Here is a 17,936-nt window from a genome sequence, read left to right as displayed (position 1 = left end):
CCCTTTCAGACTGATATTGCTCCAATAGCTTGGAGTCTGGCAAGGATTTCAATTCATAAAATGTTATCATACAGGTACTTAGGTATCAGGCCCTGCTTTAAATTGCCATTTTTCACTGCAGCTGTCTCAGACAGCTCATGAATTAGATGGTAGTATTTTAACATGCAGTTACGATCAGAAAAATGATTATAAAAGTGGCACTCGACAGCCCTGCTCCTTGTGTGAATTCAGAGTAAGATCTGCTGGCTTCTCCATCAAAAATAACTGTTTTCTCTATAGAGACAACACTGCTGAAGGAATGTGAGCTGGCATCTGTTCTGGCTCATGCATCGTGCTCTGACATCCTGCTGGTGGGCAGCACCTAAGACCCTAGGCAGACAGATCACGTTAATTTTTCTTCTAGTTGCAGAATATATATTCCTGTTGATGATGCACAAGCCCAAAAAAAAGAACCCAGCTTGACTTTCAGCGCACAGGCTGAGCTCACAGGCCTGGAAGTTAGAAAAACCTTCTGTATATTTATCAACTGAGCATATTTGATATGGAGTCACTGAAAGATGATAAACAATGGAACCCTGGCCGTGCCATTTTTACAATAATTTTTCAGCGTGTTACTGCACTTTAAAAATATACGTGGGATGGGTTTGCTTTTGCGTATTCCCCTCCTCACTAATAGCATCTTATGTTTTCAGGAGCTCACAGGAAAGCTGCCCAGGGAATACCCCCTAGATCCAGGGGAGGAGCCACCTATTGTAAGGAGAAGAATAGGGACTGCCTTTAAACTGGATGAACAGAAAATACTGCCTAAAGGAGAGGTGAGGACTTGCCTTCCAGTCCAGTCCTATCTATCTATCTATCTTATGTCTAGGACATCTCTCAGCCTATTACTCGGGAACCACAATTTTTAATTTAACTTTTTTTTTTTTAATTCATTTACTCATCTTTGCTTGTATTTGGGGGAAGGAAGAGGTGAGAGAACATGCTGGTCTGAGCATAGAACTGGGAGCCAGGAACTCCTGAATTCCAGTTCCGGCTCTGACACAGGCAAATGGAAGTAGCTTTGGGTGAGTCACTTATGGCTCTGATCCTGTTAACTATGCAAGCTGCCCTTAATCACACCGGTAGCTGAATGACATTGCTGGTGCAGGTCCAGATGACTCACGTGACCAAGGGGAGCAGGATTGGGTTCTGAGTTGCTCTGGTCTTTCAAACCACTTCTGGTATGATTTTGAGTGTTCCAAGCTGTTCTCCCTCCCTTCCTGCAATAGTCCTTACTCAGTACTAAAATTGATACCGTTTCCGCCAAAGTCCTTTAATAAAGTGTCAGTTCAATTCTTCGGACTGGTCCTGTGATTGCAAGACAAACGCACTTTACCTCCTCCTCCTAAACAAAGGAGCCATCCTCCCTGCCTCTGGGCAGCTTGACTTGTGTTTGTGTAAGTTTGCCTGGGAGTGTTTGTTCTGTGCTCTCTCTCCCACAATTGGCTGGGTCAGTGCCTTGAATCATGGCTGTGAAAACAGCCCTGGAGCAGCTGTAAGGCGGGACCGGAATTCACAGAAAAGCCATTGTCTGTGGAGACTGGTCTCAAGACACTTGTGGATATTCTAGTTTTGAGTTTCCTTTTATTTTTATAATAGAAGAGAATGAATCTGTGGTTTAAGGTCGGAGTCAGCTGGAGAATTAACCCTTTATTGTATTGTTAGCATTTTCTTTCTGCTTAAACCATGAACAACCAAAGCTCTTAGGGTTTGTGTTTGATGGAGCCTGTGAGAGGAATTCCACTGAAGTAAAATACTCATGAGCCAGCACTTTTTCTTTAGCTTTTACAAGGAAAGCCCTGACTCCTAAAAGCTTTACACTCTGTTTGCTGCAGTGTTATAAATGGATCTTCAAATTCCCATGTCTCGTCTTGGGGGTACGTCTACAACGCGCACGTTTTTCGGCGGCGTGTAGTGTACATATGCATTCAGCCCCCCTCCCAGCACAGGTATATGGCAGTGTAGAGTCTGAGCGAAAGGCTCTGACAGCAGGGAGTTGATGAAGCCTTTCCCACTGCCTCTCCTTGCCAAAGCTTTTCCCTAACACGTGTAGCTACACACTGCAGTGTGGACACAGCCTGCCTCTCAGTGCAGCATGTAACTACACGTATGCTACATGCCGCTGCCAGTGTAGACCTAGCCTTAGTGTTAAGAGATGGCTTCCAGGCCAGGGACGCTGGATGGAGTCTGTTTTCCTCTTGATCCTTCCATTAATAGTGATGCACGGTCCATGCGTGCAAGAGAATGATTCTCCTCTGTAGGGAAAGCGGATAAAGCCACTCTCCACCTTTGCAGGTAATGTACATTTCAGTAAAACAGGATTGCCAACCTCAAGCGTTAAAAAATGCTGACTCTGCCTCTCCCCCCCCTCAAAAAATCATGAGACTGTCTTAAAAATCATGAACTTTTTAAAAAGGATAAAAGTTGGGATCTGATTTGTCTTCTGATTTTTGAGCCTTTAGGGTTCATGTTTTCAAGCTTTGATCTGCAACCATGAGGGCTACAAACTTTTTTTTTTTTTAATGAAAGTGGAGATTCTCTCAGGATCACATGATTCCAGAAGCTGGGGCTTTGAGTAAAACATCAAATGTCACGAGAGCTGGCAACAAGGCAGGGTTCCCTCTGAAGGCAAATGACTTCCCTGGTGCCCCAAGGCAGCACGCATAAAGGCATCCATCGAAAAAGAGATTAATGGGGGAGAGGCAAATGAAGACAGCTGTTTATGAGGTTAAGGGTGATTTAAAAAAAAACCATTAAGGCCAGAAGCTGCAATTGAAGCCAAGCTCTCAGTATCTTCACTGGGAGTGTTGTCTGAGTAAGGACTGCAGGGCTGAGCCCTAGCTGGATTTATTTTTAATCACCCTTAGCACTATCCTTAATCCACCCTTGCTTACTTTCAGTGGGCGTTTTGCCAGAATAAGTCAGATCGGGCTCTCCGTCTTAAACCTCCATTGTGTCGAATGCACCATTAATAAGTTTAGTGTTGACAGAGTTTATAAAATCTTCAAAGCAAAACTCATTTTACAAAACAAAACCAGGCCTTCAGCTGGCAGGAATGTGAGAGGAGCTATAATTATAGATTTAAAGCAATGCTGACTCACCACTGACAGCAGAGGGATTTTGAAGCCAAGATACCCAAAATGAAAACTTCAGGGAGCCATTCCGGTCTGAGGAGGGGTTATTCCTATAGCATCCACCACTCTGTGTATGCCTGTTGGTAAATTGAGAGGTTTTGAATATGGCTAACAACAGGGTTTCGCTGAATATGTGACTAAAAGTGCTTGCAATCTGAGCACTGAGCATTTAGCAAAGCTAACGTTTTAATTTGCAGCTCAAATCCCGTTGAAAGTTAATAGGACTTGGGTGTGTAAGAGAGCCAGACCCCTATGAAAATTCCAACCCATGTTCTCATCTTCACGGGCTACAAGCAAAGAGTCAGATTCTCTGCTGGTGTAAACTGGCATCGCTCCACTGACTTAATGTCAACGTATCACTGCCAATTACACCAGCTGAGAACCTGGCCCTGCTTAAGCACAGTTTAACTCTGCTATGGCCAAACAGGGTGTAACTTTTTGGCTCTCTGGCATGGCCAAAGCCTTCTATTAAAACCATTACACATCCGTACCTTGCGCATGGCCTCATTATATCACACCTCTGTGATGTCTCATGCTGACATTGTGTCCTGTGCATTTATGTATCGCCTCACGTTAATGACGTTTGGTAGAATTGGATTGGAACTGGGATGAATTTGAATTTGGGTTGAATTAGTTCAACGGGTGATCAGCACTATACAAGTGTTATACAAGTGCTAACCAGTAACATTATGTTGAAATGTCATGACTTTGCATTGGGATTTATCAGTGCGACATCCTGATGTTTCATTTTCATACAGCACTCGGTCAGCATGGTGACAGACACCTTAGAAATATGCATGGAAGAGAGGTTGGGATTCAGACACCACCACATAAGGATACATGAGTTTGTTCTGCAAGACAAATAGCAGACACAGCCATATTGGGCCAGCAGCCAGAATGAATTGGGTTTAGTGTTGACGATCCTCACACAATAAGGGCTAGATCAGTGGTTCTCAACCTATTTACCATTGTGGGCTGCGTATGCCCTGAGGATGTCACATGGGCCGCAGCTCTGTGCTGATTGGGCAGCCCGCAGGCGGCAGGGTGAGAACCACTGGGCTAGATTGTGCAACCTTGTGCAGCCCATTGAAGTCATGAGTTCTCTCATGTGAGCAAGTGCTCACGAGCTTGAGGAGCAGTTGCACAGGCTGGCCCTAACAATGCACTTGTGGTCGAGATAGGGGCAGGTTGGTAGATGGATTCGTCTCTTGTTAAGTGCCATTTAGGGCCAGATCCTCGGCCGGTGTAAAGCGACATAGACCTGTTGAAGTCAGGGGAGCTTTGCCAGGCAGCTACATCAGCTGAGGATCTGGCCACGACAGCTTGCAGCCAGGACAGCCAGAATCTCTTCCCAATTTGACAGGAAGCGGAGCTGGAGCGCCTGGAGAGGGAATTTGCAATTCAGTCCCAGATCACTGAGGCTGCTCGGCGCCTGGCCAGTGACCCCAACGTCAGCAAAAAGCTGAAGAAACAAAGGAAAACCTCCTACCTTAATGCCCTAAAGAAACTGCAGGAGATCGAAAATGCCATCAATGAGTACCGCATCAAATCTGGAAAGAAGCCAACGCAGAGAGCCTCCCTGATCATAGACGGTAAGTACGGTTCAGGGCATATCTTTAAGGGCTGAAGTGGGCCTTAAGTGGTGTATAAGCCTCGAACAGAGGCCTTGGCACAGGGAGTGAATTTCACCCACACTGAGCCAGAGCTAGGAACTGAGCCTTGGTGCCCAAAGCCCTGCTCTAACTTGTAGCCCAGTAGTGCCCCTCTCCCTCTAATGGACTCCAAGGCTTTGTTTCGCCCTGTGTATTGTTCTGTCTCTTCCTTGTCCTGGTTGGAGAGCTGACATGGGACTCGAGTGGTGCCTAGATGATGTGCTGGCTCAGAACACATGGGTAAATTTCAGGCTATGTGAGCTTAAGCAAGGCCCTTAACCTGTCTGTGAGTCAGTGTATCCACCTGTAAAATGGGTATAATAATACTTCCTTCAGAGGGATGTTGCTTAATTACTATTAGTAAACCTTGGGCGACAGGAATCATATAAAATCCAAGTATTATCATCATCATCCCATTTGTTTACAAAAGCATAATCCTTAGGACACTTTTTACGGTTTACACCGTTTTTTAAAGTAATTTCTATTAACCTCCTTCAAAGCTTGAAAATAACAGAGCTTTTTCTTGCTGATTTTGTCGCTTTCCACATGACAAGCAGAGATTTTGCTCTTCCTGTTTATAAACAGGGCTGAAATTATCACCGCTTCTCTTGCTTCCTTATTTGTAGCCCAGCTGTGTTCTGCTGCCCTTAAAGCATTTTGAGTTCCTCTCCGCTCAATGACAGTGCGTATGTCAGAGCAACAAACACAAACACCAGGGAGATATGTACGTCAGAACACTTCTGGCAAAAGGACTGGGTGCTATTTCTTTTTAAATAAATTAAAGGAGATATCCTATCTTCTAGAACTGGAAGGGACCTTGAAACGTCATTGAGTCCAGCCCCCTGCCTTCACTAGCAGGACCAAGTACTGATTTTGCCCCAGATCCCTAAGTGGCCCTCTCAAGGATTGAACTCACAACGCTGCATTTAGTAAGCCAATGCTCAAACCACTGAGCTATCCCTCCCCCAACTTTTATTGGTTCACAGGGCACTTGGAAGTATTGTTGAATGTCCTACAATCATAGCACCTTGTGTTTGTTTTTAATTGGCAACTGAATGGTAACTTCATAAGTGTAAGGGGGGGTCAAATCCTGAGCTCTGTAGGGCCTGATCCTCAGCTGGTGTAAATTGGTGTAGCTCCATTACACCCTCTGGGGATCTGGGCTCTCAGTTTTGACTCAGTCCTAGCGCCCATTTGAAATCAGTGGGAATTGAAGGCACTCAGCAACTCCCGGGAGGGAGCTCAGCATGTCAAGGGAGCTGGCCTGGAGTTTTTCCTCAGGCTTTGCCCTGAGTTCTGCCTCAGTAAGGACTGAGTATAATACAATATGATGGGGGCTAATTTAGCTACAACTAATCAGGAAAGAGATCTTGGAGTCATCATGGATAAGTTCTCTAAAGACATCCATGCAGTGTGCAGCGGCAGTCAAAAAAGCAAACAGGATGTTAGGAATCATTCAAAAAGGGATAGAGAATAAGACGGAGCATATCTTATTGCCCTTATATAAATCCATGGTACGCCCACATCTTGAATATTGCGTACAAATGTGGTCTCCTCATCTCAAAAAAGATATACTGGCATTAGAAAAAGTTCAGAAAAGGGCAACTAAAATGATTAGGGGTTTGGAACGGGTCCCATATGAGGAGAGATTAAAGAGGCTAGGACTTTTCAAGTTGGAAAAGAGGAGACTAAGGGGGGATATGATAGAGATATATAAACTCATGAGTGGTGTGGAGAAAGTGAATAAGGAAAAGTTATTTACTTGTTCCCATAATATAAGAACTAAGGGCCACCAAATGAAATTAATGGGCAGCAGGTTTAAAACAAATAAAAGGAAGTTCTTCACACAGCGCACAGTCAACCTGTGGAACTCCTTGCCTGAGGAGGTTGTGAAGGCTAGGACTATAACAGGGTTTAAAAGAGAACTAGATAAATTCATGGAGGTTAAGTCCATTAATGGCTATTAGCCAGGATGGGTAAGGAATGGTGTCCCTAGCCTCTGTTTGTCAGAGGGTGGAGATGGATGGCAGGAGAGAGATCACTTGATCATTACCTGTTAGGTTCACTCCCTCTGGGGCACCTGGCATTGGCCACTGTCGGTAGATAGGATACTGGGCTGGATGGATCTTTGGTCTGACCCAGTATGGCCATTCTTACGTTCTTATGAGTAAACTGGCCTATATTAATAGAAATCGTACTGCTTCTTGGTAGTGTGGAGAACAAGGGACGACTGTGTTTTATGAACTGGGGAAGATTCTGTTGCGATTCAATGTTAAACCACAGTGATATTAATGGCCCTTTGATTGTTTTTTTTCTTCTCCTCAGAAGGAAACATCGCCAGTGAAGATAGCTCCCTCTCAGATGCCCTTGTTCTTGAGGATGGTACGTTGTCCATCTCAGACCCTAGAAACCTTGCATAGTAAAGGGAAGGATGACTGCATCCCCCTGAAAATGGAGGAAATCCCCTGTATGCCTGTGCCCCTGTATGCCAGTGCCATTTCACAGAGATGAGGTGGGTGATATCTTTTATTGGACCAACTTCTGTTGGTGAGAGAGACAAGCTTTCGAGCTTACCCAGAGCTCTTCTGTGTATGCTCGGAGGCTTGTCTCTCTCACAGACGGATGTTGGTCCAATAAAAGATACTGCCTCACCCACCATGTCTGTCTAATATCCTGGGACCAACATGGCTACAACAACACTGTCCTTGCCATTTGAGAACAGATAATTTCAAACACCTTCCATCAAACCCCCCTTGAAGGTTTTATTAATTATATATAAAGTACAGAAATAGAAATAAGTACGTATTCTGTAGGAAAAGGCTCATACATATTGTAACAAATCTGCAACCCCTTAAGACCTCCTAGTTGGCGGAATAGGGCATATGACTCACACTAAGGGCCTGATTTTCAGAGGCGTTGAGCATCCATAGCTCCCCCAGAAGGGAGACCATTAGGATGCTCTAGTTTGACCTCCTACATAAAACGGGCTGGAGAAGATCACCCTGTGATTCCTATATCAAGTCCAATAACTTGTGTTTGAACTAGAGGAATGTAGCTCAACCTTTCCAGGTTGGTGATCCCTGAGTCAAAGTCCAAAGCTATTTGCATCCCCTCTTACATTTTTTACTCTTTTACAGTAAATGTGTCCATGAGAACAGTGCTAAGCCTATTTAATTGGGGTATGTTTTTCAAGAGGTTGACAGCGAATACTTGACCTTGAAGGGGAAAGATGTGTGCAGAGTGGGGGGAAGGGAGAATTGGAGCGGGTTGCTGGCACAAACATGAAAGCGGCCAAACTATGGTGCACACGGGTCTAGAAGAGTTTTATTTTCTTTGCTTTGTATTGAAAAGTTTATTATCCTCCCAATTGCCTTTCATGACCGCCACCCTTCCACCATCAGTTGAGAAACATTGAACTAGAGGATCTACTGGAACACTTCTTAAAATCAGGCCATAAGTTCATTACCATGTAATTCATGCTCAGAAAAAGCATCTCTGTCTGCTGCACTGTAGCCAAGTGGTAATCTTGGGCATGCTGGGGGAAAGCCACACTGCAGCCTAGTGTCCTTCAAAAGCATCAGCTGCTCTCCTTGTTTCTCTTCGCAGAGGATTCTCAGGTTACCAGCACAATATCCCCCTTACAGTCACCTCACAAAGGACTCCCTCCCCGGCCGCCCCTACATAACAGACCACCTCCTCCACAGTCATTGGAAGGACTCAGACAAATGCACTACCACCGGAATGATTATGACAAGTCCCCTATCAAGCCCAAGATGTGGAGCGAATCATCCCTGGATGAACCCTACGAGAAGGTCAAGAAACGCTCCTCACACAGTCATTCCAGGTGAGTCAGACAGTTGGAGATTGCCAACTACATAAACATCCTCCTTTTTGTAGATGCCCATTTGGTATGGTAATGACGGGCGTTTTCTGGTTATGCCATCTGTGTGAGAGAGAGAGAGAGTGGTTGTCTTTAACCTGAACCTATATAATGAAAACTCTTCCCAAATCTCATGGCAGAAACATCATTCACTTGAATGATATTTAGCTGTTTTGGTAAATAATCATGCCCTAGAAGATCGTAATAGCTATAATCACACAAAGTGCTGGTCAGTATCTGATTGTTATTTTAAAAGGCAGTTGGAGAGGGCAGACAACAGCCTCTCACTGAAACTTCTGCCGAATCTTTGTAAGAGCTTGTGCTTGAACTTTTGTTACTGTAAAAAACAATTCAGATCAGTTATGTGAGTGGAACTCCATTCGCTTCAGCGGGATGTGTGTAACTGAGAACTGAATTTGGCCCATAGACTCAAGGTCCTAGGTGTAGAGCGTTTCTGTCTGAAGTTTGAAATGCAGCGTTTGCTTTGCAGCAGTCATAAGCGGTTCCCCAGCACAGGAAGCTGTGCAGAGGCTGGAGGGAGCAGCTCTCTGCAAAATAGCCCCATCAGGAGCCTCCCGCATTGGAATTCCCAGTCCAGCATGCCATCTACACCAGATCTACGGGTACGCAGTCCGCATTATGTCCATTCCACTAGGTAAGTCCTGCTGCTCCCAAAACAACTTGCCTCCCTTCGGTTACGCAAAAGTATTTTTTGTTTTCACGCTTTAAAGACAAGAGGCCTCAATTCAGGAAGGAAGCACTCTCCTCGGTGGGGATTCGTTCCTGAATCAGGGCTTGAATCCTCAACTTACTTCAAATGAAAAAAAAACTAAAATGGACCAAGTCCTTTGGGTGAGATCTTAACCAAAGGTTCTGACTGTTCGTGGGCATTACAACCTCCAAGCCACTCTTTGGAAGTGACAAGGTGTTAATATCAGTGCTCAAGTTAAGGGTAGGGAATGACCCTTTCCTTTTGGACACGAAAGATTGGGTAGTGTTAAACCACTGCTCCAGTGAACTGGGCATGCCGAAAAGCCCGTCTAAAGGGAAACATCTGAGGGACCAAGTAGAGGTTGAGTTTCTGATTGGTCTGATTGGTCACATGGTATCATTTCTGTTCCTTGAGTGGCTGACTGAAACTTTATGAACAGGGGATGAGCCCATCCAGCATGAATAAAGGCCACCCAGATTTGGATGTGAATCAACACCCTTCTACACATGCAAATCTGGGCGTTCGCATGAAGGACAGTCACACTGTGACCGTCTTGAGCTCTAAAGCCACTCAAGAGACCAGCAAAGCATAGCTGCTTAATAGAGGTGGTTCTTCTGAGCTGGGAGCAGAAAAACATTCATTCCCTGTGGGATGGTGCTGCATGAGCTGGCCTTGACTACCCAGTGTCACTGTGAACATGAGGAAAGGCCTGCAATGCTTTCGTAAGCTACCTGACCGCAAAGGAAGCGCACCTCAGTTTGGGGCTGCGCTTTGTGGGTCGGTGGACCCCCCACATTGCAAAGCAGTGGGGGGGGCATGGAATCCCAAGAACAGAAACCAAAGGAAAGGTTTGCACCGATCCACAGCACTCCGTGTTCCCTGCCGCTGTGCTGATGAAACTCAACCGGGGGCAGTGCCCTCTGCACCACTTATACGCGATGGTGGGGATTGCCCAGGGAGGTGGCTAGTGGGGCAACCATGCTGGGAGGCTTCTGTCCTCTTTCTCCCCCCTGTGTGCTGCAGAAAGGGGGTGCCAGGCTGACTCCAAATAGGCTGGGGAGGAGCCAGAGGATCTCAGTATTTGGAACCTCGTGGCCCCAAATCCGCACACAGGGAATGTGGAGGGGGAGTTGGCCGCTTTTTCAACCCACAGCCATCAGAGGGACTGCAGCCCCACAAGCTGCCTGTGGAGTCCAACCCCATAACTCTGCTTAGTTCCCCTCCATAAAGCCCACTTGCTCTGGCTTTGGGCAGGGAGGTGGGAAGTTCACCTCAGAGGGGTACATCTACTGCAAGTCCTGCACTAACATGCCCGCATGGTATGCCCCGTATCCTGCCTGGGGTTGTTGGAGTTGGGGGAGTTGTGAGCACTCAGCACCTCTCAGGCTTAGCTCCGTGTATTTGCACTGATGGGCGCGTGCTGTTTTGGCCTTAAATGCTAGAAAAAGACCCTGCGTGTTTTGTTAACCAAGCAGACTCAAAACCTGTCTTCCTGACACCTGCAGGTCAGTAGACATCAGCCCGACCAGACTGCACAGCTTAGCTCAGCACTTTAGACACAGAAGCTCCAGCTTAGAGTCACAAGGCAAGCTCCTTGGGTCAGAGAACGAGACGGGGAGCCCCGATTTCTACACCCCAAGGACTCGTAGCAGTAATGGCTCTGACCCCATGGACGACTGCTCTTCCTGCACCAGCCATTCCAGCTCTGAGCACTACTACCCTGCTCAGATGAACGCCAACTACTCCACCCTGGCCGAGGATTCCCCCTCAAAAGCCAGAGAGCGGCAGAGGCAAAGGCACAAATCTGCGGGAAACCTGGTCTCTTCTAATTCAGGGAGCATGCCCAACCTGGCGGCAAGGAATGGAACCGGGCACCCCGGGGTCTACCTGCACAGCCAGAGCCAGCCTTCCTCTCAGTACAGGATCAAAGAGTACCCCCTGTACATCGAAGGCAGCTCCACGCCCGTGGTGGTGCGCAGCCTGGAGAACGACCAGGAGGGACACTACAGCGTGAAAGCACAATTTAAAACCTCCAACTCCTACACGGCAGGGGGGATGTTTAAAGAGACCTGGCACGGGGACGAAGTGGACTCGGTAAGACTGACCCCCTCCCGTTCTCAGATCATAAGGACGCCATCTCTGGGCAGAGAAGGCCACGAGAAGGGCTCGGGCAGGACTGCAGTATCAGATGAACTCCGGCTGTGGTACCAGCGGTCCACAGCCTCCCACAAGGAGCACAGCCGCCTGTCGCACACCAGCTCCACCTCCTCGGACAGCAGCTCCCAATACAGCACATCTTCTCAAAGCACCTTTGTGGCACACAGCAGGGTAACGAGGATGCCTCAAATGTGTAAAGCAACATCAGGTGAGTGCCAGCCCCAGGGGAAGCAGATCCAAGTTTGCTCTTAGCTGTCTAATGCCTGCATTGCGCTTTGGTAATTTATGAATGAAACCAGACCAGCCTGCGTCCTCTGTCCTTTTGTGAACATAGCACAATGCAAAGCACAGGCATGTAGGATGGTGGGATTAGCACTGAGTGAACTTTAACAGAGAGTGTCATCGGCTGAGGGTTTGTCCCCTGGAGCTCATCCATCGTGAATGACTTCTTCAGAGAGCTAGGAGAAAGATCCCCAGAGCCTGAGCCAAAGCCTCCAGAAATCTATGGGAATGTTTCCATTGACTTCAATAGGCTTTGGCTTAGGCCTTTAGAGTGGTAGCAGAGAAAAAGCCCATTTGTGGGGGCTGATCCTAAGTATCACGTTAGGTTTATCGCTTTGGGCAGGGTCCGTTAAAGTGAGCAATGAGGAAAAACGTAGGAAAACTCAAGAGAAGTTGATTTTTCCCAATAAATACATAGAAGAGTAAGGCATTTAATCAGTGTTCCATTAGGAACATAAGACTATCTGGTATGGCAAAAAAATAAAATAAAGAGCAAGTGGCCCCACTAAAAAAGACTTGGGTGAGTGGTTGAAGGCTGAGATCCTCGATTCATACAATACCTTCAGTACAACTACTAGAGGTGCTTGCTTGTAATCTTGTAAGCTCTATAAAGTAGGGCCATATCTTTGTACAGCACCTAACACAGTGGAGCCCCATCCTGTTTGGGCCTCTGGCCTTTCCTCTAATATTCATATTAAATGATAGCTGGATTTGTCTGAGCCGAAGATTTAATGGTGAAAGGCTTTACAGTCCATTACCACTCACCTGAACCACCCCAGCTCTCTTTGCTCTGCAAACTTTCTTTTATTCCTTTTTTGACGGGAAGTTCAGGGACCTTTTGGCATTTCTGCCCCAAACAGAAGCAGGAAGTACCTAAAATTTAATTCACGTGCTTATCCTCCTGAGCTGTAGAGACCCATTTTGGAAATCCTGTCATTTCAGATAGTTGGGGCATCTAAGAAAGAAAATGCTAGTACAGACGCTCCCCAACTTACGCAAGCATTCCGTTTCGGAATGCCTTGCATAACTCGAATTTTGCGAAAGTCGGAAACGTATACCTGACCATTACGCAAAAAACAAAAAAACTATTTCTAGCTTACGGAACTTTTTCCATAAGTGCAGATTTGTGTAAATCAGGTTTGCGTAACCCGGGGGGGGGCGTCTGTAGTGAAACCAAAAATCGTTGCCTCATTTGTTAGTTTCCCCAGCTGTAAATCGCTTTCACCGACCATGCCAGTATGGACCTAGTCCTGTTCTAAAAGCCAGTCCCCATTGTGGTGATGGGATAATAGTGGCCCATGGGGCTTTCACTTGTAAGGAACAGATTAGACTTTGCTTCTGTCTTCTTTTTAAGTGTTATTTAACCGTAGGTAAGGAATTTAACAACTTGTGGGAGAGTGTTAGTTAGAAGCATCAATCATTTGACGGATCAGCCATGGCTCTAAAATGTCTATCGGACCCCACAGTGTCCTTCAAAGACGACTATGCTCCTGAGCATGTCAGATTTGGAGAGGTTATTGTTCCAGGGATCTGCGCATTGGGATAGAATGACCAAAAGAGGGGTTTCTCAAATAGATCCTTAAAGCAGAAATGCCTTGTAAAACCACTCCTACATTACAGTGTTTTTCTCGATTTTGTAGATTCTGTCATTAACATAAAATGAGGGGGAGGGATAGCTCAGTGGTTTGAGCATTGGCCTGCTAAACCCAGGGTTGTGAGTTCAATCCTTGAAGGGCCGTTTAGGGATCTGGGGCAAAAATCTGTCTGGGGCTTGGTCTTGCTTTGAGCAGGGGGTTGGACTAGATGACCTCCTGAGGTCCCTTCCAACCCTGATATTCTATGAAAATTAACAAAGATCAGCCCACTTTTGGCTCATGCTAATAAGTTCACGGTAGCCACATTTAAATGAATCTTACTACTAGTGCATGGCCAAAAACATCTTTGGGCTTTGAAATCTATGGAGCTGTTCTTTGTACAGCAAGTAGTATATATGCCTGGAAGCTCCCAGCTAGCAGCCTGACGGCTACTAGCACAGAACTCCTCCCATGGTCCCTGAGCTGCCTGTGAAGCCTCTGAAATGAGACAACAAAGATGCAAGGCTGGCTTTGCTCCTTCATTTCAGCTCATGTGGAGGGACAGGTGCCCAGCCACTGCTATGGCACGAGGGTCCTGTGGGTTCAAATGGCAATAAAACATTGATTTATTTTCATGTTTTGAGGGACTGGGTATTTCCCACTCTTGGTTGCAGGGAGTTTGGTAGCTGGGGAAGGATCTTCAGCCCATAGAATCACACACAGTCGGAGGCTGGGTTGGGATAAAATGTTCCCCATGCATCTGAACGCAGAGCCAGGCACATGTGCGTGCAGCAGACGCAGTCAGGAGTTTGCTGGCTGGCCATTTGGACAGCAGCTGTGCTGCTCGGGGAGTGCCGGTACGTGCCGAGATCCATTTGTACATGGGATGTTCCAACTCCTGGGCTGTTGCCATGTTTCTTCTGCGCTGATGAGCTGACAGTGCTGGAAGTCCTTAACCCTGTTCTCCTTGTCTAACTGGTTATTTTTTCCCTTGCTTTTAGCTGCCTTACCTCACAGCCAGAGGAGTTCAACACCTTCTAGTGAACTAGCAGCTACACCACCAAGCAGTCCCCACCACATCGTAGCATGGCAGACTGGGTGAGTCTCGGGAGGCAGAGTTAGAGGATTACCATTCCTTGGTCTTCCACAGTTTTCTCTAGCCACTCCAAAACCACCCTCCTGGATGCTGAAGCAGGTTCTAGGCTTCGGCATGCCAGAGTTGCCTTAAAGTATGAAATGTAGATTTGATTTAATCTTTAGGTAGATGATCGCAATCGTTTAGGCACTTGAGGCAGAAAACAAGTTCTAGTACTGTGCCTTGCTATACAGTGCAAGGAGAAGACACTGGTGAAAGAGGATAGGTCTGGGCACAGGAACACTCTCAGGTATTCAATGGCCTAATCTACGCAGAACATTTTCAGATATTTGCTCACCATTGGTCTAGCATTAGTGCAGTTCTAGCAATGGGGAAACCCCTAATTTAGACTGGTTCAGCATTTGCATCAGTCTGTCATTCGCATACAATCTGCTACCAGTGCTAGCACCAGCGTCCGAGCAGTGGTGGGAGAATGTCTGCAAAAGCTGTGTAGACACCACCTATGTTCCCCATGTTGTATGGAGCACTAACGTTGAATTTTCTTTACGAATGCCATTGTGGTTGTCCAAGTTCTCTCAGGCATCAATGGAATCTTGCAGTATAAACATGAGACGCTAGTCTGTGGTAACTCTTGCACACATCTGGAAGGTTGCTCAGAGGCGCATGGTTCAAGGATCAGAAAGGAAGCTTCCCCAAGGGCACTGGTTCTCCAGAGTTTCCGTTCTGCTGCCTACGTTGTAAGCTGGGTAAAACAGGGGCCCTTTCCTGGCTCTACACAGCGCCCCATATCCCAGTGCTTGATTCTCACAATGTTGTGTTCTGTGAAGCCACCAGGAGAGTCTTCAGGGAACACGGTTTGAGACCTGCTGCCCTAGGGTTGCAGAGACCTTGAGCCATTGGTAATGGTCCTCTAGGAGCAGTGAACTAAGAATGGTGGGCTTATCCCACAGTCATGGCAGAGGAAAAACACTGGTGGGTCTTGAATTTCTTACTCTAGTCTACCTCTGTGTCACTCTCCTGTACCCAAATATTTGATTTTACAAGAGTAAAAAAAAAATTTTTTTTAATCAACAGTCACTACAGTAGATGCTCCAGTATAAACAAAGACGTCCACACGTGCCATTTGGTTTTATGGCAACAATAACCCAGAAGACATTGGGTAAGAGAAAATGGAGCTTTAAAACAAAGCTGGGGGATAAAAACAGAACCTCAGATCCTTAAACAAGTTTGTCTGCCTTTCAGCATGCTCAAATTCAAATTCTTGGCCCCCAAACCCATACTAACAGTTGTGGGTTTGGGTCCGGTCCAAAACTGGAGTGGGTATTTTTATTGGTTCCAGTTCAGAGGCAGCCAAAGTATTGCAAGACTCCAAAATGGCAGAAATGAACTGCTGAGATTTGCCCCATTCAAGGTATGGATCTGAGCCCAAGCTGTAGCCTTGATTCTGCCTCAGCCCTCATTGTAATCATCTTCCTCAGCACATCCCTACCCTGAATACAAGTAATATGATCTGAAACCAGTTGAGAAGTCTCCTAGTTTTTCTCTCCATCTTCCATGCACCAGCACTTCTCCTCCCAGCCTCACGCAACAAAAAAAATATCAGGCCAGATCCTCAGCTGGTGGAAATGGAGCTATGGAGATTTACATCATTTGAGGACCTGGACCAACATCTTGTGCAAAAAGGAATCAAACAGATGAATCCATTATTGGTTTCATGCCTGAGTAAAATGACAAAACCATTAGGGAAACAAAATTTAAAAAGAGGCAAGTACAATTTGTTACCAGGTGCAGAATACAGACTTGGCCATCACAGCAACGCATTTTGATATTTCCCAGCATGAATCAAAGGCTTGAAATTCTGCCTGACATGTCTTCTTATGTCACTAACTCTTTTGTCTTAAGGCGACTCATCAACTTGTTTTCCCACTGTATTAATAAGCTCTTAACAATGTGTGTCACTTCTTTTCTTTAACATTTCCTCTTTACTGTTTCCTCCCTTGGCGCTCTCCTTTGTTCAGAGAAGCAACAGACAACTCACCCACTATGGATGAGTCTCAGTCTCCAACTCACCAAAGTACTGATGAATAGAGGTATAGTAAGGGAATGTTTTGTTCTTTCATCCTTCTTCCTTTTAACGTGTGCTCTGCAAATGATTTTTGACACCCCAGTATCCATAAGGAGCGGACGTTTGGGTTGTGTGGACGTTTGGATAGTGACAGCAAGGCTTTGCTCAGCTCCTGGAAGAGCAAGTTGGAAGCATTTGCAAGCTTCGGCATATGTGGGTGGCCCTTTCAGCAAGTCTATAGCTCTTAGTTTTCCCTATGAAGGCAGGCTTCACGCCAGTTGGGATGGGAATGCAAGTGGATAAGCACGGCTAGCCAAGGGTAGCAAGGGAAGCGCCTTTGCTCGAGTCATTTCAAAGCAGTCTGGACAAAGTGCTGGGGGATGTTTCTGTGGAGATGAAGGGTGGCTTAAGTCTCAGGAGACCTAGGTTCAATTCCCGACTCAGCCACAGGCTTCCTATGCAGTCTTAGGCCAGTCATTGTAATCTGCCCTGTGCTTCCATTCCTCATATGTAAAATGGGGATAATTCTGCCCTAGCTCACAGGAGTGCTGTGAAGATAAAATCTAAAAGGTTTTGTAACAAACTGATAAATTAAACAGTAATAAGTCATGAGGACCAGATGGTATTCAGCCCAGAGTTCTGAAGGAACTCAAATGTGAAATTGCAGAACTACTAACTGTGGTATGTAACCTATCATTTAAATCAGCCTCTGTACCAGATGATTGGAGGATAGCTAATGTGACACCAATTTTTTAAAAAGGCTCCAGAGGAGATCCCGGCAATTACAGGCCAGTAAGCCTAACTTCAGTACCAGGCAAACTGGTTGAAACTATAGTAAAGAACCGAATTATCGGACACATAGGCTAACGTGATTTGTTGGGGAAGAGTCACCATGTTTTTTGTAAAGAGAAATCATGCCTCACCAATCTACTAGAATTCTTTGAGGGGGTCCACAGGCATGTGGACAAGGGGGATCCAGTGGATACAGTGTACTTAGATTTTCAGAAAGCCTCTGACAAGGTCCCTCACCACAGGCTCTTAAGCAAAGTAAGTTGTCATGGGGTAAGCTCTCATGGACTGGTTAACCATTAAAAGATAGGAAACAGAGGGTAGGCATAAATGGTCAGTTTTCAGAATGGAGAGAAATAAATAGTGGTGTCCCCCAGGGGTCTGTAGTGGGACCAGTACTGTTCAACATAGTCATAAATTATCTTGAAAAGGGGGTAAACAGTGAGGTGGCAAAATTTGCAGATGATACAAAACTACTCAAGATAGTTAAGTCCAAAGCAGACTGCGAAGAGTTACAAAGGGATCTCACAAAACTGGGTGACTAGGCAACAAAATG

General features: G+C 46.0%; 1 protein-coding gene across 1 annotated transcript in view; it reads left to right on the top strand.

Moving 5' to 3' along the window:
* Positions 1 to 16,614, top strand: part of FRMD4A (FERM domain containing 4A) — a 290,131-nt gene extending 273,517 nt beyond the window's left edge. Inside the window, exons 16-23 of the mRNA XM_065413790.1 lie at positions 693 to 815; positions 4,537 to 4,765; positions 7,151 to 7,207; positions 8,432 to 8,669; positions 9,196 to 9,360; positions 10,923 to 11,782; positions 14,432 to 14,528; positions 16,545 to 16,614. Coding sequence (XP_065269862.1) covers positions 693 to 815; positions 4,537 to 4,765; positions 7,151 to 7,207; positions 8,432 to 8,669; positions 9,196 to 9,360; positions 10,923 to 11,782; positions 14,432 to 14,528; positions 16,545 to 16,614 — 1,839 coding nt within the window. The remainder of the gene's footprint in view (positions 1 to 692; positions 816 to 4,536; positions 4,766 to 7,150; positions 7,208 to 8,431; positions 8,670 to 9,195; positions 9,361 to 10,922; positions 11,783 to 14,431; positions 14,529 to 16,544) is intronic.
* Positions 16,615 to 17,936: the final 1,322 nt, after the last annotated feature.

This window comes from Emys orbicularis, chromosome 1 (genome assembly GCF_028017835.1).
Source record: "Emys orbicularis isolate rEmyOrb1 chromosome 1, rEmyOrb1.hap1, whole genome shotgun sequence".
Classification (NCBI taxonomy): Eukaryota; Metazoa; Chordata; order Testudines; family Emydidae; genus Emys; species Emys orbicularis.
The sequence above is the reverse complement of the archived record's forward strand: the minus strand, read 5'-3'. Positions and strand labels throughout refer to the sequence as shown.